Raw genomic sequence first — 26215 nt, 5'->3', positions numbered from 1 at the left:
GAGCATGGTGTTGAAAGTGCATCCCTGTGTACCTTTCAGTGCTAGGGCTTTCATCTTGCTGGCCACATTCTCTCTTTGGTAAGGTCCTCCCACTCCCTCTACCACCCACAGCAGATCCTGGTCAGCTGGGTACCGACACAGGTACCGGCCACACACTGCAGGTCAGGGAGAGATGACACACTGATTCACCGGTTTATTTTGGGGACGGAAAGTTGTACAGCTCTAGAGTGTAGTGGAGAATTACTACCCCCCCCCCCTTTATACCTGTTTAGAGGGAGACTATTACCACCCTGTATACGTGGTTAGAGGGAGACTATTACCACCCCTGACTATTACCACCCTGTATACGTGGTTAGAGGGAGACTATTACCACCCTGTATACGTGGTTAGAGGGAGACTATTACCACCCTGTATACGTGGTTAGAGGGAGACTATTACCACCCTGTATACGTGGTTGGTTACGTGGTTAGGGAGACTATTACCACCCTGTATACGTGGTTAGAGGGTGAGAGACTATTACCACCCTGTATACATGGTTAGAGAGAGAGACTATTACCCTTTATACACCCTGTATACCGTGGTTAGAGGGAGACTATTACCACCCTGTATAAACGTGGTTACCACCCTGTATAGAGAGAGACTACTGGTTACTACCCTTTATACATGTTTAGAGAGAGAGAGAGAGACTACTACCACCAGTATACCAAGTGGTTGGTGTATACCTGGTTAGAGAGACTACTACCAGAGAGAGACTTACCACCCTTTATACCTGTTTAGAGAGAGACTACTACCACCCTGTATACCTGGTTAGAGAGAGACTACTACCACCCTTTATACCTGGTTAGAGAGAGACTACTACCACCCTTTATACCTGGTTAGAGAGAGACTACCACTACCCTTTATACCTGGTTAGAGAGAGAGTAATACTACTATCCTTTATACCCTTTTCAAGAGAGAGAAATACTACTATCCTTTATACCTGTTTAGAGAGAGGGAGAGACTATTACCACCCTGTATACCTGGTTAGAGAGAGACTACTACCACCCTGTATACCTGTTTAGAGAGAGAGAGAGTAATACTACTATCCTTTATACCGGTTTCGAGAGAGAGTACCACTACTATCCTTTATACCCGTTTAGAGAGAGAGAGTAATACTACTATCCTTTATACCCGTTTAGAGAGAGAGAGTAATACTACTATCCTTTATACCCGTTTAGAGAGAGAGAGTAATACTACTATCCTTTATACCTGTTTAGAGAGAGAGACTACTACCACCCTGTATACCTGTTTAGAGAGAGACTACTACCACCCTGTATACCTGGTTAGAGAGAGACTACTACCACCCTGTATACCTGGTTAGAGAGAGACTACTACCACCCTGTATACCCATTTAGAGAGAGTAATACTACTATCCTTTATACCTGTTTAGAGAGAGAGAAATACTACTAACCTTTACACCAGTTTAGAGAGAGAGAAATACTACTATCCTTTACACTAGTTTAGAGAGAGTAATACTACTATCCTTTACACTAGTTTAGAGAGAGAGTAATACTACTATCCTTTATACCTGTTTCAAGAGAGACTACTACCACCACCCTTTATACATGTTTAGAGAGAGAAATACTACTATCCTTTATACCCGTTTCGAGAAAGAGTGTAATACTACTATCCTTTATACCTGTTTAGAGAGACTACTACTACTACCTGTATACCTGTTTAGAGAGAGACTACCAGCACCCTTTATACCTGGTTAGAGAGAGAGTAATACATGGTTAGAGAGTACAACTACTACCACCAACCTTTATACATGGTTATAGAAAGAGACTACTACGACCCTTTATAGATGGTTAGAGAAAGAGAGTACTACTACTACCAACCTTTATACATGGTTAGAGAGAGAGGGTACTTCAGGCCAAGCTGGTTGTCTTTGAAAGAGTCCACAAAGTCCTCCAGCATCTGCAGGCCATGGCCGTTTCCACGGTGACACTTCCTGACAAATATGGAGTCCATGACAGGAAGCTGGTAGCGCTGGGTCACAAAGTTATTACACAAGCTGTCTGGAGAGTGAGAGGTAGAGAGATTTACTGTTAGTTCATGACTGTAAGGTATGCTATAATTGATTGATACATTATTGATTGTCATAAAACAGGATAATCAAACGAGACATTGCAAGAGATCAAAATTGAAGTCTGTACTTGCTCAAAAAGCAGGGATCTTTTAATGTTGACTGTAATATACTGACACGGTTTTACAAATCTTTTATTGAGAGTATTTTAACTTTTTGTATTGTTTGTTGGTTCGGCAATGCCACTGTCAGCCAGAGAAATATGTTTAGAAGGATTGTCACCATAGCAAGCAAGGTACTTGGAGTCAAACAGACATACCTGGATGAGATTTTTAAGGTCAGGGCCCTCCGCAAGGCTCCCGAAATCCTTTTAGACCCAAGCCACCCCATGTACCCAGACTTTGAACTCCCCCCCCTTGGCAGGAAAAACAGAACTAAATAATTTGTGCCAGGTGTGATATCCCTCCTAAATAGCTTGGACTAAATGTTCCTATCGACACAGGAAGGCCAGCAGGCTAGTCCCTTTTTATTGGTATGTAACTGTTATGGAAGTTGTGTTAACAAATTTGTTTTGTATTTAAAACATGTATATGACACTGCAACAAAATGTCCCCATGGGGACAATAAAGTCAGTAAAGTGAAGTCTGGATTCTTAATACACTGCTGGAACACTTCTCCGATTAGAGAACATTAAAGTCAAACAAAAGTGGAAAAACATCTCCTGGCGATCTGCCCGTCTCAATGTGGATCTAATGAAAATGTTGGACAAATTAATTCCAGCTCATCGGTTGTACTACGATGTCCTGCTCTGCAGTGGTCCTGTGTCTTCACTGAGCAACACTAAAAACAGTTTAAAACACAGGGAACGATACTTTGTACCAATAATACTGAACATTGTGATGGGTTCTGACTAATATAACAAACAAAAAAACAGAACAATTTAAACTATGTGCAACTATATTTCTGGTATAGTATAAAGTCTATATCTTGGCCATTACAGAAATCTTCAGGAGGTTGAAGCTAACGAATAGCCTTGTGTAAGTTGGGGATACTGTCCACTAACTAGCTAACGTCACCGATCAAATAAGAGCGGTTTTGGTTTAAACAAAAACGTGACAGTTTGACCAGACAGAGACCGCTCACCTTTGGGTTTGACTGAGTAGAACCCGACAGCGTTTCCGTCCTTCCAGAGGAGCTTGGCGAAGTCGTGCTGGCCGTGGCACAGGAAGGGCACCTCAGGTTTGTCCATCTCACCAACGCGGTACACGATACGGTTCAGAATGTACAGGACGAGCCGCTCACCAAGACTCCTCACCTGGGGTGGGGACAGAGAGACAGAATGACACAACAAAAAAAGGTAGCACACACACACCACACCTCTCCCCAGGAGTTTTCAACAGCAACAATGCACAATCCTCACTACTCAATCTACATACACTGTAGTAGGACAAGATTCAGAAGGGACTTGGTTCAGTACATGGCATTATTGTCTTTCACCTCCCACCAAAATGGTTGTGACAGCATTTACTGCTCCGTAGCTCTGCTAACCCCTTGTAAACATAAGTTATTTCTAACTGTAGGGTTTAAATCATGGCCCTGAACAGTGTACCGCTCCTAGTTTCAAATGTGTGTGTCTCTCTCTCTTAGGGTTAAGACAGCATCGTCTATCGAGGATGATTGACAGGCATTGTCGACATCGTGATGTGACATAGATAGCCTAGCCTATTTGAACATGACTGGCAACTAAGTAAATAGCGGAGTTGGGCAGTGCACAGCAGGGCCATGTTGAGAGGCCTATTCCTTTGCAATAGCCTGCAAAACACACATGTATATATGCACACGAACAATGTAGACGGAGAGAGATTCACCAATGCGGAGTAAAATGTCAAGTCAGGATTTATTTTTCTCCTTTGAGTTTCTGGGCCTAAAAGCCAAAATACATTGTTATTTTGTATAGCAGACACACACACACACACACACACACAGTCTAATTGTTATTAAAGCCTACCTTCCTCTTTTCTCTCCATTTGATAGGAGGATGACTTGACATATCAAGCTTCTCTTTCAGGTTATGCACCCTGTTTTTCTCTAATCTATTTCATGATTAAACAATTACGTTAATCTAACAGAATTCAAAATAGTCTAAAAGTTCTCAGCTGTTTTTGAATGACCTTTAACATGGTAGGCCCGAGGTAATAACGAGCAAGATAGAAAAAACAAAAACTAGTAGTTCGAGCAAACCTTAGTTGAGCAAAGCTTAGGCTTTTATGAGATAAGAAAATCCTGTGCCGTTACAACACCAAAACGGCCAAAAGCATAGACTAATCCTACTGAAATATCAAAAGAGACGAGATAGTTGAGTATTTCCCATATATTACAAGAATTTGTCAAATGTTTTTAAGTTTAAAAAAATAAATAATAATTGGTCTGGCCACATTGTCTAAATGGGCGATTTTATAAGTATAGAATCACGCTAGAACAGTTGATTTTGCCCAACCCTAGTGTGTGTGTGTGTGTGTGTGCACGCACACTGTGTTTCTCCGTTGTTCCATGCTAATCATAACAAGTTGCAGGGTAAAGCCAGGCAGCGAGCCATGAGTTTGTTCTGACTGGTGTCTTTGTGCTCGGTCCTCTACACACACACAACAGAAATGCAGTGCTTGGCATTCTGTCCAAAACAACGTTATTATGCATCTGATGGGGTAGATAAACATACCAAGGGTAATGTGTGTGTGTCATCCATCATGTTGTTGTAGTATCCTGTGTAGGGTTGAACCCAAGTACAGTCGTGGCCAAAAGTTTGAGAATGACACAAATATAAATTCAAAGTCTGCTGCCTCAGTTTGTATGATGGCAATTTGCATATGCTCCAGAACGTTATGAAGAGTGATGAGATGAATTGTCAAACTGTGTGTGTGTGTATATATATATATATATATATCACACACAGTTTGGCACACACATCACACAGTTGAAGTCAGAAGTTTACATACACCTTAGCCAAATACATTTCAACTAAGTTTCACAATTCCTGGCATTTAATCCTAGTCTTTATGTTAGTTAGGATCACCACATTATTTTAAGAATGTGAAATGTCAGAATAATAGTAGAGAATGATTTCATTTCAGCTTTTATTTCTTTCATCACATTCCCAGAGGGTAATAAGTTTACACACACTCAATTAGTATTTGGTAGCATTGCCTTTATATAGTTTAACTTGGGTCAAATGTTTCAGGTAGCCTTCCACAAGCTTCCCACAATAAGTTGGGTGAATTTTGGCCCGTTCCTACTGATTGAGCTGGTGTAACGGAGTCAGGTTTGTCAGCCTCCTTGCTCGCACAAGCTTTTTCAGTTCTGCCCACAAATGTTCTATAGGATTGAGGTCAGGGCTTGGGGTCATTGTCCATTTGGAAGACCCATTTGCGACCAAGCTTTAACTACCTGACTGATGTCTTGAGATGTTGCTTCAATATATCCACACACAATTGTCCTCACTCATAATGCCATCTATTTTGTGAAGTGCACCAGTCCCTCCTGCAGCAAAGCACCCCCACAACATGATGCTGCCACTACCGTGCTTCACAGTTGGGATGAGGTTATTTGGCTTGCAAGCCTCCCCCTTTTTACTCCAAACATAACGATGTTCATTGTGGCCAAACAGTTCTGTTTTTGTTTCATCAGACCAGAGGACATTTCTGAAAAAGGACCATCTTTGTCCCCATGTGCAGTTGCAAACCGTAGTCTGGCTTTTTTCTTCTTTTTTTTTAATGGTGGTTTTGGCGCAGTGGCTTCTTCCTTGCTGAGCGGCCTTTCAGGTTATGGTCCATATAGGACTCATTTTTACTGTGGATATAGATACTTTCGTACCCGTTTCCTCCAGCATCTCTCAGGGTCCTTTGCTGTTGTTCTGGGATGGATTTGCACTTTTCGCACCAAAAAGTATGTTCATCTCTAGGAGACAGAACACGTCTCCTTCCTAAACGGTATGACGGCTGCGTGGTCCCATGGTGTTTATACTTGTACAAATGAACGTGGTACTTTCAGGCATTTGGAAATCGCTCCCAGGGATGAATCAGACTTGTGGAGGTCTACATTTTATTTTCTGAGGTCTTGGCTGATTTCTTTAGATTTTTCCCATGATGTTAAGCAAAGTTTGAAGGTAGGCCTTGAAATACATCCACAGGTACACCTATTGACTCAAATGATGTCAATTAGCCTATCAGAAGCTACTAAAGCCATGACATCATTTTCTGGAATTTTCTAAGCTGTTTTAAAGGCACAGTCAACTTAGTGTATGTACACTTCTGACCTACTTGAAATGTAATAGTGAATTATTAAGTGAAATAATCTGTCTAAACAATTGCTGGAAAAATTACTTGTCATGCACAAAGTAGATGTCCTAACCGACTTGCCAAAACTATAGTTTGTTAACAAGAAATGTGGAGTGGTTGAAAAACTTGTTTTAATGACTCCTAGGTGTATGTAAACTTCCGACTTCAACTGTACACGCACTACCAGTCAAAAGTTTGGACAGTCAACTCATTCAAGGGTTTTTCTTTATTTTTACTATTTTCTACATTGTAGAATAATAGTGAAGACATCAAAAATATGAACACATATGGATTCACGTATTAACCAAAAAAAAGGGTTAAACAAATTAAAAATATATATTTTAGATTCTTCAAAGTAGCCACCCTTTGCCTTGACAGCTTTACACACTATTTGCATTCTCTCAACCAGCCTCATGAAGTAGTCACCTGGAATGCATTTCAATTAAAACGTTCACTGCACCTCAGATTGCTTCCCAAATAAATGCATCAGAGTTCAAGTAACCGACACATTTCAACATAAACTGTTCAGAGGAGACGTGAATCAAGCCTTCATGGTCGAATTTCTGCAAAGAAACCTTGACTAAAAAGGAACCAATAAGAGACTTGCTTGAGCCAAGAAACGAGCACTGGAAATTAGACCGGTGGAAATCTGTCCTTTGGTCTGATGAGTCCAAATTGGAGATTTTTGGTTCCAACCGCTCAGACTCAAAATTGAGATCAGATGCATCTGGTTTCCATTGATCATGCTTGAGATGTTTCTTCAACTTGCTCGGAGTCCACCTGTAGTAAATTCAATTGATTGGACATGATTTGGAAAGACATCTGTCTATATTAGGTCCTACAGTTGACAGTGCACGTCAGAGCAAAAACTGAACCCAATCAAATCTCTGAAGAGACCTGAAAATAGCTGTGCAGCAACACTCCCCATCCAACCTGACAGAGCTTGAGAGGATCTGCAGAGAAGAATGGGAGAAACTCCCCAAATACAGGTGTTCCTAGCTTGTAGTGTCATACCCAAGAAGACTCAAGGCTGTAATCGCTGCAAAAAGGTGCATCTACAAATTACTGAGTAAAGGGTCTGAATACTTAATTAAATTTGATATTTTTTGGGGCAAACATTTCTAAAAACCTGTTTTTGGCTTGTCATTAAGGGATAGTGTGTACATGGATGAGGGAAAAAAACAATGTTATCCATTTTAGAATAAGACTAACGTAAGAAAATGTGGAAGAGGTCAAGGGGCCTGAATACCTTCCGAATGCACTGTACGACCTGTCAATTTAGTCATAGTCTTTTGTTTGGAGCGCTCCTGTCAATTATTTAACGACGCGCGCATAATTATGGATAGAATTAGGCCTATAGGCTACCTGGCCTGCATATCAAATGTGCTTATTGGGGATCTGATAGTATTTTGAATTGATGTAACGCACCACCACTAATGAGCTGTGGAGCGTCAAAGTAATGTTTTCTTCCCATCAAACAGCAAGCAAACTAAGTCTGTTTTACATCCATTAAGAATAACAATAGTTCCTCAATGTGTTTGAAAAATCTTTCCAGCTCTCTCCGTTTCCATAACCACCCAGCGTGAAAGGGAAAAATGTCATGCTCCGATTCAGTGGAAACATCATAAAAAAAGACCTACCTGATGATTTCTTATCCCTTGCGCAAATAGCCTACAGCTGTGCCTGGCACAGGAAACTGAGTTTTGTTATTTAGACCAATTGATTGGACAGACGACTTTCGGTCGACCAAGGTTTTTTTTTTGGGGGGGGGGCAGCCCTAATCCTGTGTGTCCTCTCATATTGTGTCAGATTCAGAGCTTTTCCTTACACCAGACATAACCGAGATCCTACCTCAACAGAGTGTGTTTGTGTGTTTCAATGTGCTAGCTTTACATTAATCTTGTGTTGTAGTGTGTGTGTGTGTGTGTGTGTACCTTGACCAGGCCAGTTCTGGAGGAGTCAGAGGTTCTGAGGATGTCCTCTACTGACCACCACTGTCCTGCCAGGTACAGAGCTACCGCTGGAGACATTGAGAATAGAGTTCGATGAGTATGACATATGGTTAGAATCCAAACTTACGCTGTAGGAAATATAAACCCCCAGGCCATAACCTAAACTCTAGTAGATCTGAATGGATCGGCTGTGTGTATGCTGGTCGTTTCAAACAAAATAGCTTACACCAACAGTATCTATCAGCTTACACTGACTTTATCAAAGGATAGGGACAGGGGCGCTCGGGATGGGTTTTCAGACTGTGCTGAGGTTGTGTGTACCTGTGAGCTGATCATCTGGGGAGAACAGGGCCATAACCTTGTGCTTCAGGTCTCCTCCATAGATGGGAACAAAACCAACGTTACACAGACCGATACTGATCTGAGAGGGAGAGAGCGAGAGAGAAAGTGTGATATGGTGTTAGAGTTGACTAAACTAACAGTGTGTGTGTGTGTGTGTGTGTGTACACACCTTTCTGTGGCTGGGCAGGGTAAAGCTCTCGGTCTTGTCGGGGCTGACATATCGTAGCTGGGTCATGTAGCCCTCTGCTGCCTGCTCCACCTCCTCTTGCCTCACTGAATCCAACACGTCCACAGGGAACTCCATCCCTACAGGGCAAAGGTCAGGAGTCACAGGGTCACTCATGCCAAATAAAATATATAATGTCTGGTCCCGTTGATGAAAACACTGGGAACGGATTATTTTAAAACAAGCCTAACTTTACACCTGTATTCTGTCTTCCCCTAGGCCCAACGTAAAACCACCTTCTCTTCCTATCCAAAATCAATGAAAATGGAGTCGCACAATGTATAAAGTGCTGAAATACTAACTCTGTGGCTCAGTCATCAGACAAGGCCTACACAATCCATGCTATTCTGATGTTACCATGACATCAATTGTTATTTTATTCGTCACATGCATCGTAAACGGGTGTAGACTAACAGTGAAATGCTTACTTCAGTGACACACTTCCAATGCTGCCCTCCCTTGAAGGACGAAACATCCCCACCTATAAAACACCTATGTATAGAGCCCTCAACATGGACAACAATAGAGAACAGGCTACTTCCATCTGGCCACTACACAACCAACCACATGCACACTGAAGAGGATCGGAGGAAAAACGCTGACATTTTGTCAGCAAATTAATCGTACTGTTTATAGTATTTAGAAATTACAGTCACCACGGTCTCATTGCAGAAAGGTCCCTCACATGATAATTATTAATATGAAGGAGATCAAGACTGTTATAGATGAATAGTCAGCTATTGAATTAAGGGACAAACAAAAGAACATTCAAATAATCAGATATGGAAATTGAAAACAAAAGGGTCCATTGTACTAAATGTTATGAGGCAATACTTTCCCTTCAGGATAAGTTAGATATTACTGCACAGTATGTTTTACGAGCAAAAGAGAGAGGGTGTGTGTGTGTGTGTTTTCTACCGATGCTGGTTCACCGGTTTCTTACACTGGAAGGACCACGTCCCCGGAGGAGACTTTACAGTGGGACTCAGGGCCTGTTCCGTGAGCCAAAGCAGACACACACACACACACACACACACACATCAGCACTAATGAAAACCAGTTCATGTCTTCTGTGACGCTGGCCTGTTGCCAGTTTACAGACTGACCTCTCTCACACACAGTCACAACTCGGACACACGCACAAACCAGAGACACAACCACACAAATTAGTGTACAGGAGTCTACACACACACACACACACACACACACACACACAGGTTCCGCCCGTCCCAGAGAGTTGGCAGTAGTCCCAGCCATCCTGAGATGTTCTGTGACTGTCTATCACCCCCGATCTGCGTCAGCCTCACACCACCAGGACGACACAGAGAAACGACAGAAAAAAGAGGACAGAAGACTGAGAACTAAAAGGAGGGGTCACACAACCAACAGGCTACTATAACCCCCATTCAGACACACTTTTTGTTGCGTGAGTCGGGTTTGCCCCCCCCCCCACAAATTCCATTTAGTTTTTCCATGTTTTTGTTTCCCCCAGTTTTTCAGTCAACAAATATCACTGCTGCTAGACACCTAATTGACCTGAGTGCTTTCATACCTTTGGGAACATTTTGACATTCGCCATATGGTTAGTGAGGAAGTCCATATTGCAAATGTACGGTCCCTTACCAGACGTCCGAAAACACTTGTAAAATTCGCAGACGGCGTCGGGCCGTGCAGCAGGGTCGGATCTACCGGGAAGTCAAACGAACTCTGACATTCGGTTTCCGTTTGATAAAATAATCCAATTTTGGTCATTTTTCCGCTGTCCCGATAAATCCCACAAGAGGGCGAATGGAATCATATTGCAAATGTACAAAACATCACGAATCACAACGTGGCCTTATCTCCAAAACGGAAAAGACTTTGAAGACGAAACTTGGTGAGCCTAGGTTTGGCATAATGGGCAGTTGGCCCCAACGGTTTTTGAGAAATGGCCATTTTTCTGGGATTAAAGGTCCAAAATGAAAATAGAGCAATAATTTTTCCGCTTCACGTCAAAGTCAAGGAGCCTCCGGTGTCAATAAAAAAAAATGAACCAGCCATTTATCTATCATTTAAGAGAAATCGTACAATGTTAAATTGGTGATGTTCAAAAATATATATTTTTTAAACAGTTATCCAGTTGCATCGTGTTCATAGGAATCTTTTTAAAGTGTGCTTCGGAGCTCTGCGAGATTTGTGATTTTCTTAAATAACACACTCACTAAACTCTCCGTAAATAAGTCAGTTCTTAACATAGAATTTTGAGTTAAGTCTATAATTGCCTACCCCAAGGAGGATGTGTTCACTTTCAGCTTCCTGTGTAAACCAGAAGTGCCTTAAAATGGTGTCATAGGTGCTGTTTCCAAGGGTTAAACGTCATGTGTGATTAGGCAACCCCCATGAACTGTAAGTCAGTCATTTCTCCCAACAGATGTCAAAGAAAATCTCTCACACACACACACACACACACACACACAGCAAGGAAGGAGTGACAAAGTGCGGTGCTTAAAGACACACAGAGCCTGCAATGGCATTTCCATATTCTCTAGGCCGTGCAGAGTTCAACGAGATGCCCCGCATGACCGTAGCTCGCTCTGAGTGCAGCGACCGTGAAAAAAAGTAGGCCCAAAATGAAGCCTGGCCCTAAATGGTCAAATCAAATCAAATTTTATTTGTCACATACACATGGTTAGCATGTGTAAATGGTCATTTGCTTTTGGGTGACAGTGAGAGAACAGTTAGGGTGAAAAGCACAAGTCGACCTCAGGTACGTTCCTGAGGTCCTCCCGATCCATGCAAGCCTAACCTTGACCGTGTAGCATTAACCCTCAACGGTTAAAAGGTGTTTACATCAAACAGTTTGCATTGACTTCTCTCCCCATAGGAATACATTGCCTGCACCCCTAAATTCAACCTGAAGCCTGTGTGGGTTATGAATGCCGTATGAACCCGTCTTCGGTGACAGTCCATCAGGCCACTATGAGGTCTACCTGTGTTAATTCTAAGCTTCCTGGACCAACCGGAAGTGGTTAAAATCACCCTAAAAGTGTATATCCATACCCTACCTGCAGTTTGATAGAAATAGTGCATTCAACCCTGTGTAAAAATCGGTCAGTTCTTAACGTAAAGACTTAAAAAACTCAGGATTCTGTAAAAACATACCACAATGAGGATATGTGTTTGCTTATAGCTTCCTGTGCCAACCGGAAGTGCCATAATTGGTGTCACAGGGGCTGTTTCGAAGGGTTAAAAAAGTCAGATCTTTCCAAAACTTCATGTGTGTGATTAGGCAACCCCCATGAACTGTAAATCAGTCATTTCTCCCATAAAATGTCAAAGAAAAACTAAAATCACACACACACACAGCTTGGAAGGAGGGACACATTGGGGTGCGTAGAGACATACACTGCCTGCATTAGTTAACCTTGTTCGAACTATTAAAAGAACCGTCAGACCTAGAGTTCTGAAACTTTAGAAACCTGTTCTAGACCTCAGGTCGATGGTGCGTGGTGAGTTACGTGGCTCTAGAAGGTTCTCGGACCGAGAAACAGCCTCGTACATTTGCAATAACTTCAATTCATTTTTGCATCACGAAAGTGACGACATTTAGAAATGTCCCAGAGTCGCAAGACTAGGTGCATTGCGTCCGTCTCGGCCCATATAGACGGACCCCAACGTTTCTGTCCGATAGCATTCAAGGACCCTGTAGCAAGGCATAGAAAATAGTGGATTTTCAGCACCAATTAGGGTCTTGCTCGGCCACCAAATGACCTATCGAGCCAAAACTTGGGATTCGGGGTCGCCTCTGCTAGGCCTACACATATCAGAACTGGACCCGCAACTAGAACGTAACTACGTGTTTCACATTTTTATTATGGTTTGAACAGAAGGCGTTGTTGGTGTCAGAATGATATCTAATTGACTGATGGACGGTGACTTGCTGGTGACTCTTGTCCATTTGCAATATGTTTAAACAGTGAGGTACCGTCACCAAAGTGACATTCTGAAATCAACCCTAACGAGCGATGGAGAGGAACCAGAATCACTGCCCAGCCATCCCGAGTTCATCGGGGCAGTCAATTTTGCATTTCTGCAGGATTTTTGAGCATGTCAAATTTCTTATGGCATTTGGCCCCAAAAAAGTGACTTTTGACTTCCTATGAAATCATATTGCATATGGACAAAACACATGCCTTATGCGCAAGTAAAAATGATAATAAAATTGGACAAAAGTATATTCATACAGTTTACTACACGTGTAATTCTCTGCCACCAGAGATTCTGGGTTTGAGCCCAGGCTCTGTCGCAGCCGGCCGCAACCGGGAGGCCCAGTATCTTCCGGGTTAGGGAGGGTTTGGCCGGCAGGGATATCCTTGTCTCATCGCGCGCTAGCGACTCCTGTGGCAGGCCGGGCGCAGTGCACGCTGACCAGGTCGCCAAGTGTACAGTGTTTCCTCCGACACATTGGTGCGGCTGGCTTCCGGGTTGGATGTGCATTGCGTCAAGAAGCAGTGCGGCTTGGTTGGGTTGTGTTTCGGAGGACACATGGCTCTCGACCTTCGCCTTTTCCGAGTCCGTACAGGAGTTGCAGTGATGAGACAAGACTAACGACTACCAATTGGATACCATGAAATTGGGGAGAAAAAAAAAGGGGTATTTTTTTTATTTTTAAATTGGTCAAAAAAATAAAAGCAGACATTGAATATCCCTTTGAGCATGGTGAAGTTATTAATTACACTTTGGATGGTGTATCAATACAACCACTATTGATACAGGTGTCCTTCCTAACTCAGTTGATGTAGAGGAAGGAAAACGCACAGTGATTTCACTGAATGAGGCAAACGGTGATTTGAAACCAGTTAGAGTTAAATGGCTGTGATAGAAGAAAACTGAGGATGGATCAACATTGTAGTTACTCCACAAATACTAACCTAAACGGACAGGGTGAAAAGGAGGAAGCCTGAACAGAACACAAATATTCCAAAATATGCATTAACAGCACTAAGTAATAAGTAACTTAAGTAACTTTGTCATGAATACAAAGCATTATGTTCGGGGCAAATCCAACACGTCACCGAGTACCACGCCCCATATTTTTAAGCATGATGGTGACTACATCATGTTATGGGTATGCTTGTCATCAGCAAGGACTAGAGTCAAAAAGAAAAAGAAAAGCGCTAAGCACAGGCAAAGTCCTAAAGGAAAACCTGGTTCAGTCTGGTTTCCAATTGACACTGGGAGACAAATTTACCTTCCAGCAGGACAATAACCTAAAACACAAGGCCAAATATACACTGGGGTTACTTACCAAGACAACATTGAACGTTCCTGAGTGGTCTAGTTCGTGTTTACTTAAATCTACTTGAAAATCTATGGCAAGTCTTGAAAATGGTTGTCTAGCAATGATCGACAACCTGACAGAGCTTGAAGTTTGCAAAATTCTAAAAACCTCAGCTGTAATTTCTGCCAAAAGGTGGTACTAACATGTATTGACTCAGGGGGTTGAAAACGTATCAAATAAAGTGTTTACATTTTTTTAGTCTGTTGACAAAAGTGAGTATTAAATCGCTTTTAATTCCACTTTGTAACAACATAATGTGGAAAAAGTCAAGGGGTGTGAACACTTTGAAGGCCCTGTATGAGTGATTATTTACCAGTTGTGCACTCATTCTCAGAGAGTTTTTGTTTGGCGGATATCTGTAGACCGGCGGCGACTTGTCAAATTTGTATTTTGTGGGTGGGGCAGCTCTAAAATGCAGGTGTTTCAGCCTGGCTCAGTGCTTTTTGTGGTAGTTTGGGCCAGCCAGCAGAAAATGGAGCGCTGCACCGTGATTGGCTCAGTGTTCTGTCACTCATGGGGACACTACGTCACTGCCAAGTCCAAGGGAAGAGCTAGAACATTCTAGCCCCTTGGGTGCTGCCTTAGAGTTACATTAGAAGTGCCCATCAAAGAGAGCTCAAGGTCATTGGCCACAGAACGTGATTTGACGTCATTTTGTCTACAGTAGCTTTGATTGGACTGATCATGTTCAAGACAGCACAGCAAGGTGAGCCCAAAAATGTATTATGCTGCTTTATAAATTATATATTCTCAAATCAAATTTATTTATATAGCCCTTCGTACATCAGCTGATATCTCAAAGTGCTGTACAGAAACTCAGCCTAAAACCCCAAACAGCAAGCAATGCAGGTGTAGAAGCACGGTGGCTAGGAAAAACTCCCTAGAAAGGCCAAAACCTAGGAAGAAACCTAGAGAGGAACCAGGCTGTGGGGTGGCCAGTCCTCTTCTGGCTGTGCCGGGGTGGAGATTATAACAGAACATGGCCAAGATGTTAAAATGTTCATAAATGACCAGCATGGTCCAATAATAATAAGGCAGAACAGTTGAAACTGGAGCAGCAGCACGGCCAGGTGGACAGCAAGGAGTCATCATGTCAGGTAGTCCTGAGGCATGGTCCTAGGGCTCAGGTCCTCGAGAGAGAAAGAGAGAATTAGAGAGAGCACACTTAAATTCACACAGGACACCGAATAGGACATGAGAAGTACTCCAGATAACAAACTGACCCTAGCCCCCCGACACAAACTACTGCAGCATAAATACTGGAGGCTGAGACAGGAGGGGTCAGGAGACACTGTGTCACGCCCTGGTCAAAGTATTTTGTGTTTATCTTTATGTATTTGGTCAGGCCAGGGTGTGGCATGGGGTTTTTGTAATTGTGGTGTGTTTGTCTTGGGGTTTTGGTGGTGGTATTGGGATTGTAGCTTAGTGGGTTATCTAGCAAAGTCTATGGCTGTCTGGAGTGGTTCTCAATCAGAGGCAGGTGCTTATCGTTGTCTCTGATTGGGAACCATATTTAGGCAGCCATATTCTTTGAGTTTGTCGTGGGTGATTGTCCTTAGTGTCCTATGTGTACTCTCGGTTAGTTTGCACTAGATAGGCTGTTTCGGTTTCGATTACGTTTATTGTTTTGTGTAGTGTTCGTGTTTCTTTGTTTGATTAAACATGAATCTCAATCGACACGCTGCAGTTTGGTCCGACTCTCCTTCATCACCACTAGAAAACCGTTACACTGTGGCCCAATCTGAGGACACCCCCGGACAGGGCCAAACAGGAAGGATATAACCCCACCCACACAGCCCCCACACCACTAGAGGGATATCTTCAACCACCAACTTTACCATCCTGAGACAAGGCCGAGTATAGCCCACAAAAATCTCCGCCACAGCACAACCCAAGGGGGGGGCGCCAACCCAGACAGGAAGATCACATCAGTGACTCAACCCACTCAAGTGACGCACCCCTCCTAGGGACGATATGAAAGAGCCCCAGTAAGCCAGTGACGCAGCACCTGTAATAGGGTTAGAGGCAGAGAATCCCAGGGAGATATGTATACTGAAGCTAAGAAATACTCAGTCTATGTTGTGCAGTAAGATGTTAGTAGCCCATATGCCTATAACATGTAGCCTACACCCTGTTTTAGGGAAATGTAATCCATGAGCTTTCATTGTCTGCTTATACGCCACCCTTTATTCATCCTTGGGGTAGAGAGAGAACACAGTAAGAACGGCCCATGTCCTGAATTATTTTGGTGTACATTTCAAAAGGTCTAAAATAGGTGACTATGTCCATCCTAGCTCGCTCATTCATGTCTTAATCGAAATTACAGATTGCCTCTTATCTGCTTGCTGTCCCCTTATGCAATAGTTTGAACATCTCAATTGCCACTAGAAAACACATTTGTTTAAGCAAGTCATCCATATCAGCTGTTTACTATTTTTTTTATTTATTAAAAGGTAGTAAATGAGGCTGAATGAACTGTTTCGCTGCCAGACAAGGCTCTGCTGATAGCCAGGTGTAGCAGTGTTAAGATGTTGGGACAGCTTTATGTAGGCAGTTTGTGGGCACCGCTCGTCACCGTTATAGTGCAATTAATGTATTGTTTAGTGTTGTGGCTTTGCTGGCATGCATCCCGCAACTCTACAGCAGTGCTGAAATCGCCACTGCTGTAGACACTGCAGGAGTCGTGGGACGGTTTTAAAATTGCCTTTTGAATGGCATCTTGCCAACAGACTGTCAGCAGCGTCTCTAGTTGCCCAATTGAGCCATCCCGAGCTGGGTTAGTTCGTTTCATGTCTCAGGCACTCGGCCTGTGCCACGAGAGAGCAGAGTTAGCAGCACATTCACCATTCTCCCAAACAGCTAAGGCAAATCCGGGGATGCAGGTGAGCAAACCCCTGTTCATGATTCTACTCATTAAGCAAAGAGGCAGACACGATTTTTAAAAAACTCAGTCCGATCAAGACAATAAGCTTTGAGTTTTGATCCACTCTGGGTGTAATATTTTTAGATGTTGACCTGTAATTGAGTGTCCACATTTATCCTTTTCTTCTCAAATTTGAAAAAAAAATGACAGAGGTCCAGACCTTGGGGTCCTCATGTAATTACAGCCCTTATGACATGTTCATTACTTTGGGTGAATGCGTTTCCCTACAGGCATCTCTCAACTTGAGGCAGCCCCCTACTGCCTTTCTTGCAGCTAGCACTACAACTGTGCACCCCCTCACATGCTGACCACAACGCTCGCGTTGCAAAATACATTTACACACACGTTATCCAATCATTGCATGGGTCAGCCAACGTCTGCGTGGACAGGCGCTAAAATAGAACTTGGTTCCATTTGTGACGCTCCACACGCTGCAAGTCCAGCCTCTCCAATCTCCTCATTGGTTTTTAGGAGCATATACCCACGTGTGTGATTGAAATAAACTGAGGTCCACACTCCAGTCGGTTGTGGTAAGGCACCTAAAGTTGGTTGCCAACCGCCATTATAAAGTCCAAAATAAGAAGATGAGGCCTGAAGGACAGAGGAGAAATTACTAGAAACAAATTTGGTTTACTGTCAATTATGCATTTCCGGACCTTGTGCATTTCAGGTAAAATAACAACCCAATGTTTATATCCCAGGACAAGTGAGCTAGCAACAGCAAGCTAGCTAAATAGGCAAAGTGAGTTAAGACCGGGAATTTTGCTTAAATTCATCAAAAAAGGTTAGCTTATAACAGTGAACCTTTTTTGTGTGAGACACAGCAATTCTAGGTATTGTGGTGTATTTTGGTTAAACTATCCCAAATTCAATGGAATTGCAACCCTCTGCATGCACAGTGCATTCTTTCATCACATGTACAGCTGAATCTCAAGATCTTGCACACTAATGAGATGCTATTGAGTCCACACAGTCTGAGCCAAGGACTACATGCTTTCTGGTAAGTTGATATTACAATACTGGGTGGGGTGAATATATGACATGATTTCTTGTTAACTAGTAAATAGTAGCCTACAGCAAAGTCTGTTTAAAATCATTTCTAACCATTTCTGCTAGTTAGTTTTTGCTACCATGTGGGTTTTTAGCTTGCTTGAGCCTGCTAACTGAGCAGTGTGAATTCACCCATTTCCATACACGTTTCATTTAAAAACATTTATTACAAAAGTTGTTTAATCTAACTGCTTAACTATTTCTGTACATGGAACTGTATTTGTATTTACTCTTTTCTAATCTTTACAGGAAAATGCCACGGGCACTATCTGATGTGTGGAGACATTTCACTGCAGCTAATGTAGAAGAGCTGTGTACATTTGCAAATACTATGCCAAATCATGTGTGAAGAATGCAACAAAGATGCAGCATCTGGCCAAGTGCATAAAGTTCCCTAAGCACTCACAAGCAACCTCTGACAAAAGTCCCTCTACTTCTAGTCGAGGTGAAAATTATGAATCAGACACCTTATCGATAGCAACAGCTCATGGTCCTCCTGATATCATACGTTTTGACTCAATGGAGGAACGTAGTCAGAGAAATGCTGATGAATGTCTTGCTCAAGCTGTGTATGCAACTGGTTCACCTCTGATGCTCACAGGCAATGAGTATTGGAAAAGATTTCTTAACATTCTTTGTCCAGCATATACCCCTTCAACCAGACATGCTTTATCTACTAATTTGCTGGATGCAGAGTTCAACAGAGCATGTAAAAGTCAAGCAAATCATAGAGAAAGCAGACTGTATTGCAATCATCGCCGATGGGTGGTCGAATGTTCGTGGGCAAGGAATAATTAACTACATCTCCACCCCTCAACCAGTATTCTACAAGAGCACAGACAAGGGAAAACAGACACACATTGCAGAGGAGCTGAAGGCAGTCAATGACCATGGACCACAGAAGCTACAGTTGAAGTCGAAAGTATACATACACCTTAGCCAAATACATTTAAACTCAGTTTCACAATTCTTGACATTTAATCCTAGTAAAAATTCCCTGTCTTAGGTCAGGTAGGATCACCACTTTATTTTAACAATTTGAAATGTCAGAATAATTGTAGAGAGAATGATATTTCACCTTTATTTTCTTTCATCACATTCCCAGTGGGTCAGAAGTTTACATATACTAATTGAGTGTTTGGTAATATTGCCTTTAAATTGTTTAACTTGTGTCAAATGTTTCAGGTAGCCTTCCACAAGCTTCCCACAATAAGTAGGGTGAATTTTGACCCATTCCTCTTGACAGAGCTGGTGTAACTGGGTCAGATTTGTAGCCCTCCTTGCTCGCACACGCTTTTTCAGTTCTGCCCACAAATTTTCTGTAGGCTTGAGGTCAGGGCGTTGTGATGGCCACTCCAATACCTTGACTTGGTTGTCCTTAAGCCATTTTGTCACAACTTTGGAAGTATGCATGGGGTCATTGTCCATTTGGAAGACCCATTTGCAACCAAGCTTTAACTTAACTGATGTCTTGAGATGTTGCTTCAATATGCCATCTATTTTGTGCAGTGCACCAGTCCCTCCTGCAGCAAAGCACCCCCACAACATGATGCTGCCACCCCCTTGCTTCACGGATGGGATGGTGTTATTCGGCTTGCAAGCCACCCCCTTTTTCCTCCAAATGTAACGATGGTCATTATGGCCAAACAGTTCTATTTTTGTTTCATCAGACCAGAGGACATTTCTCCAAAAAGTACAATCATTGTCCCCATGTGCAGTTGCAAACCGTAGTCTGGCTTTTGTAATGGCGGTTTTGGAGCAGTGGCTTCTTCCTTGCGGACGGGCCTTTCAGGTTATGTCCATATAGGACTCGTTTTACTGTGGATATAGATACTTTTGTACCCGTTTCCTCCAGAATCTTCACAAGGTCCTTTGCTGTTGTTCTGGGATTGATTTGCACTTTTTTTACCAAAGTAGTGTTTTGTCTCCTAGAGATGAACAATCTCCTTCCTGAGCGGTTTCATGGCTGCGTGGTCCCATGGTGTTTATACTTGCATACTATTGTTTGTACAGATGAACGTGGTACCTTCAGGCATTTGGAAATTGCTCCCAAGGATGTACCAGACTTGTGGAGGTCTACATTGTTTTCCCATGAGGTCTTGGCTGATTTCTTTTGATTTTCCCATGATGTCAAGCAAAGAGGCACTGAGTCTGAAGGTAGGCCTTGAAATACATCCACAGGTACACCTCCAATTGACTCAAATGATGTCAATTAGCCTATCAGAAGCTTCTAAAGCCATAACATCATTTTCTGGAATTTTCCAAGCTGTTTAAAGGCACAGTCATCTTAGTGTATGTAAACTTCTGACCCACTGGAATTGTGATACAGTGAATTAAAAGTGAAATAATCTGTCAGTAAACAATTGTTGTAAAAATTACTTGTGCTTTGCAAAGTAGATGTCCTAATCGACTTGCCAAAACTAACAAGAAATTTGTGGAGTGGTTGAAAAACGAATTTTAAACGATTCCAACCTAAGTGTATGTAAACTTCCGACTTCAACTGTACATGTTGGGCCCCAAGTATGCTGGCAAAAGCATCCTGTCTGGTGCAGAGATCAACAAGGCCTATGGTGTCATCACTACCGTGTCTCGCCACGTTGGCCTGGATGAGGGCAAGGTTCTTGGCAGTCTGGTGAAGTCCACTTCCAAGCAAGGGCTTTGGGATGGAGATGCAATATGGCAGTCGTGCCAACATATCTCATCAGCCACCTGGTGCAAGGGACTTTGTGGCTCCGAGGCTCTTTCCCCTGTGGCCTCCATCATCCTCCAAATCCCACAAACATCAGCCACCTTAGAGCGCAACTGGTCCTTGTTTTGGAACACACACACCAAAGCACGCAACAGGCTGACCAATACAAGGGTTGAAAAGTTGCCACCCGGGCAAATTTGAGGCTTTTTGAGCCTGACAACGAGCCATCCTCAACAAGGTTAGAAAGTGACAGTGAAGATGAGGCCTCAGTGTCTGATGTTCAAGAGGTGGACATTGAGGAGGTCCAGGGAGAAGACATGGAAGCCTGAGGAAGACAACCAAAGCTTTAGTTTCTAGATTATCATTTTACAGATGCATGTTGAAAACATTTTTGGGAGATGAGACGTGAAGAGTCAACTCATTTAATTAAAGTTCAATCTGTAACTAAATAGTTTTTTTATTACTTATTTTGGAAGGATTTCATAATTTGCAATTATGATAAGGTAAAAGGTTCGTTTCTGTCTCCATATGATATGGTGAATATATTCAATGCAAAAAACATTACATTTAAATGGTGTTAATATTAATTTCCATATATTCCCACAGAAAGTTTCCACCTCTGAATATAAAAAAAGTGCAACCCAAGTAACACATCAGCCCTGCTGATCCTCAACAGAGGTGCCCCTCAGGGGTGCGTGCTCAGTCCCTTCCTGTACTCCCTGATCACTCATGACTGCATGGCCAGGCACAACTCCAACACCATCATTAAGTTCACTGATGACAACAGTGGTAGGCCTGATCACCGAAAACAATGAGGCAGCCTATAGGGAGGAGGTCAGAGACCTGGCAGTGTGGTGCCAGGACAACAACCTCTACCTCAATGTGAGCAATACAAAGGAGACGATTGTGGACTACAGGAAAAGGAGGACCGAGCACACCCCCATTCTCATCGATGGGGCTGTAGTGGAGCAGGTTGAGAGCTTCAAGTTCATTGGTGTCCATATCACCAACAAACTATCATGGTCCAAGCACACCAAGACAGTCGTGAAGAGGGCACAAAAAAGCCTTTTTCCCCCTCAGGAGACTGAACAGATTTGGCATGGGTCCCCAGATCCTCAAAAGGTTCAACAGCTGCACCATAAAAAACATCCTGACTGGTTGCATCACTGCCTGGTATGACAACTGCTCGGCCTCCGACCGCAAGGCACTACAGAGGTTAGGGCGTACGACCCAGTACATTTATGGGGCCAAGCTTCCTACCATCCTGGACCTCTATACCAGGTGGTGTCAGAGAAAGGCCCAAAACAATTGTCCAAGACTCCAGCCAACCTAGTCAGACTGTTCTCTACTGCACAACAAACGGTACTGGAGCACCAAGTCTAGGTCCAAAAGGCAGTTCTCGACAGCTTCTACCCCCAAGCCATAAGACTCCTGAACATCTAATCAAATGACTACCCAGTCTATTTACATTGCCTGCCTACCCCTCCCTCCCTTATGCTATTCTGTTTATTTATTATGCACAGTCACTTTAACTCTACCTACATGAATATTTTACCTCGACTAACCTGTGACTCTGTACCCCCTGTATATAGCCTCGCTATTGTTATTTTACTGCTGCTCTTTAATTGTTACTTTTATTTCTTATCACGCATTTGTCTTAACTGCATTATTTCATTAAGGGCTTGTAAGTAAGCATTTCACTGTAAGGTCTACACCGATTGTATTCGGAGCATGTTACAAATACTATTTTATTTGACAAAGGCCAAAAAGAGCTCCACACTAATTGCACTAAAAACATCTAATCCATACTGACCATCAAACAACCAAATAGAAACAAAAGCACAACACCCATCCACTGCACACACAGTAAATACCTGATGTAGTCGACTCTCGACTGCAAGTTTGTGTGCATGCCCGGCTGTGCATGTAGCATGTTACATAACACTGGTCTATAGGGGCAGAGCAGGAAACAGACACCCAGTCAGGGCCTCAGAGCTTGCTCATAGGTACATATAGGATGTCACACAGCAGATGTAGCCACCACAAAGTTAGTGTGTGCACTCAGACAAATACTAATGTCGAAGTGGAAGATCTTGAGCAGTTTTGCTTGTTTTAACACACACACACGTTATAGAAACATTGTTACAGCGAGCAAAACAATGGATTGCTTTCCTTACATACCCTCACACATCCCCTCTCTCTGGGAGATTGATATATAAAAACACACCTCTGAAGTTACATAACATTCCTTAACCAGACCTTCACTCTGTGTTCACGTTTCTAAGTAGCCTAGCCCTCTCTGGTGGCAATAATGTGAAACGTCAGAAGAGGGACCTATCTCCTATACTATAATTTAGCCTTGGTGAACGAGAAGAGTACAATACACACACGCACATCAACTTTACGATCTCTCGTAGGTTATAGGAGAGGCGTGGCAGTGTTAGGGCCGATTCAGCAAAAACGGGCCACTATGTAGGCCTATCGAAGTTCCTCAAACACTATGCGAAATGCAATTAGATCTAGTAACCCAGGTGAACGAACAATAACTTCGGACCTAATCTTCTGCGAATTCTGATTTCCCACAGCACGTCACCTGATACTTATGATTCCATTTCCAAATTCCTTACAGTGCTCTTGGATGCCGCCACTCTTGGATGCCGCAGCACCTTACAGTGCTCTTGGATGCCGAAAACACCGGCCCTATCCAAACGTATCCATCCAGCACAGTCCTAAATTCAAAATCACCCCATACGTACATTTAAAATTCGAAAACGGTAGCTGTTCTCAGTGAGCCATTCTGTAATCCTGTCTAAAGTGATGCTTCCCCTCATCAGCAGGGCCGAAACAGCGGCCACACCAACCAGCTCATCCCGGCGCGTTTCAGGACTCCAAACACTCCCGAAACAATCTACAAATGTCTCCAATTTAAAATACATTGTGTTGTTCGTGAAATAATCGGAAACCCACCTTAATCCTGCCGATGACACGTAGGCAGTTTCTTTTACTTCTATTGCACCAACTACACGGTTTATTTCTTGAATGTTTTTTTTAAACCCACGAACGCCTCGGGTGCTAATAGCTTGTAGCCTGCGCCACAGTGCGTACGCTCCCCATGATGCGCGCGTTCCGTTCTTTGGCTGCTGGGACTTATGTCTCAAATATTTATTTAAAACATAAGGGCAAAGTGCAAGATTGTTTTTTTATAGTGGCCTATATCCTCTAAATTCTTTCCAAGTTAGAACTTGATTTTCACTGTTTCTCTATCATAAAAGCATTTATTTGAAGTAATCCTAGACTAGGCGACATATTAATATATTCACAACATGTGTGTGTGATACTGGTGCTTTACAATTACACAGAGATGATGTGAAAAGATCTGATGTGATTGGTCGAAATGCCAATTAGTGGAACAAAAAAGATCCGAATTGGGCTGCCTGTGTAGACGCAGCCTTTGAACAGTAGATGGAGTCAAATCATTGAGAGATGCTTCTCTTTTCAGCCCAGCAACAAGCATGGGCATAGTAGGCTGCATTTACACAGCAAGACAGATCACATCAGATCTTTTCACGTCAAAGCTCTTTTTCAGAGCTGATCTGATCTTAGTCACAAAATATCCGAATTGGCTGCCTGTGTAAACCAGGGGCCTCTTTTATACCCAATGCGTAGCCTACATTTCACACTAAATATCTGTGTGTGCCATTTCTGAATAAACCTGCGCAAATTCAAAAATATTGAGATTTATCTACTTGGGGCACACCACACATAAGCATGTTTTCTGTTATAAATCAGACCCATCCTGAAACTGTGCAATAACACCTGAAAACGCCCATTATTCACCTTTTATACTGAACAAAAATATAAACGCAACATTTAAAGTGTTGGTCCCATTTTTCATGAGCTGAAATAAATGATCACAGAAATGCTTTTTTTCTCTCATATTCTGTGCACAAATTTGTTTACAACCCTTTTCGTGAGCATTTCTCCTTTCCAAGACAATCCATCCACCTGACAAGTGTGGCATATCAAGAAGCTGATTAAACAGCATTACACAGGTGCACCTTGTGCTGGTGAAAATAAAAGGACACTAATATGTGCCATTTTGTCACACAACTCAATGCCACTGATGTCTCAAGTTCTGAGGGAATGTGCAATTGGCATGCTGACAGCAGGGATGTCCAACAGAGCTGTTGCCAGAGAATCCACCCCAGTGGGTGGGCCTAGCCCTCCCAGGCCCACCCATGGCTGCGCCCCTGCCCTGTGATGTGAAATCTATAGATTAGGGCCCAATGAATTTATTTCAATTGACTGATTTCCTTCTATGGAATGTAACTCAGTACAATCTTTAAAATTGTTGCATGTTGCGTTTGCATTTTTGTTCAGCATGTTGACAATAAAGCCCCTATTTGCTGTACACTTTGTAAGTATTGAAATTAGGGCAAGACGGTTTCTAAAGGAAATAGCAATTGCGAACTTGATCAAATGTCTCTGGAGGTGTTGGCAGAATGTTTTTAACTTTTAAAGTGACATTTGCTGTAGCTTATCTGACAATTTCTGGAGAAACAAAATATTGCAAATTGTTGTGGAACTGTAAACAGATAGTTTGAATTCAATAGCGTTTTTTATTAACTTTTTCCTGAACCTAAATATGCTGCATTGCCCACGAACTTTGAAAACGTATCTAGTATGTCTATTAAAAAATGGTAAACTACAGTGGTTGCTAGCCTAAAAACTTCAAAGCAAAATATAAACTGCCTCTTCATCTGTTAAATTCTACTGTATGTTATAAACCTTACTCGCTTTCTGATGCATAGAGCTAAATATTTGAAATAATAGCCATTCTAATAGGCCCAATTTAATGAGAAATGGTAATTTGTTGAAGGCTAAAGATTCTTCGGGAATATGAGCCCATCATGACCAGAAAAGGTGGCAAGGAATTTATTCAGCAATGGTTATACAAATATATATTAGGTTTATATTAAATATTGTTTACGTGCGACAATTACAATTACAGGAAGCTATTCAGGCACATATATACACAATAGCAACAAAAAAAAAACGTAAATGGATCTGACCACAGAGCAAAATACTTTAAATAGTTTATCTATTTACTATTGTAAAGTGGGTCCAATTAAATGAGAGATGGGATGTTGTAGGCCTATAGGCTACTTTGTGAGCATGAAACCATCACAGTCAGACAAGGTGAGGCAGTCAGACAAGGTGAGGAATTTATTCTGAAATTATAATGGAAATTAATTAGGAAATAGCCCAGCTAGCGCATAACATTCTAAGGACCATGAGTTTTGTGAGAGCATGATTG

General features: G+C 42.4%; 1 protein-coding gene across 4 annotated transcripts in view; it reads right to left on the bottom strand.

The window, feature by feature from the left end:
- The window catches only part of LOC112214459 (soluble lamin-associated protein of 75 kDa-like), a 30502-nt gene extending 6458 nt beyond the window's left edge, over window positions 1-24044 (bottom strand). For all 4 annotated transcript variants that reach the window (XM_024373206.2, XM_024373208.2, XM_024373209.2 and 1 more), the window contains exons 1-7: window positions 23866-24044; window positions 8860-8996; window positions 8670-8769; window positions 8331-8416; window positions 3209-3380; window positions 1878-2057; window positions 33-155 (exon numbers count right to left, since the gene is read on the bottom strand). In XM_024373206.2, coding sequence (XP_024228974.1) covers window positions 33-155; window positions 1878-2057; window positions 3209-3380; window positions 8331-8416; window positions 8670-8769; window positions 8860-8994 — 796 coding nt within the window. In that variant the 5' untranslated portion in view covers window positions 8995-8996; window positions 23866-24044. The remainder of the gene's footprint in view (window positions 1-32; window positions 156-1877; window positions 2058-3208; window positions 3381-8330; window positions 8417-8669; window positions 8770-8859; window positions 8997-23865) is intronic.
- Between the last annotated feature and the right edge of the window lie 2171 nt (window positions 24045-26215).

The sequence above is a fragment of the Oncorhynchus tshawytscha genome, linkage group LG20 (assembly GCF_018296145.1).
Source record: "Oncorhynchus tshawytscha isolate Ot180627B linkage group LG20, Otsh_v2.0, whole genome shotgun sequence".
In the NCBI taxonomy this organism is placed as follows: domain Eukaryota; kingdom Metazoa; phylum Chordata; class Actinopteri; order Salmoniformes; family Salmonidae; genus Oncorhynchus; species Oncorhynchus tshawytscha.
Note: the sequence above shows the minus strand (reverse complement) of the source record. Positions and strands in the feature narration are given on the sequence as shown.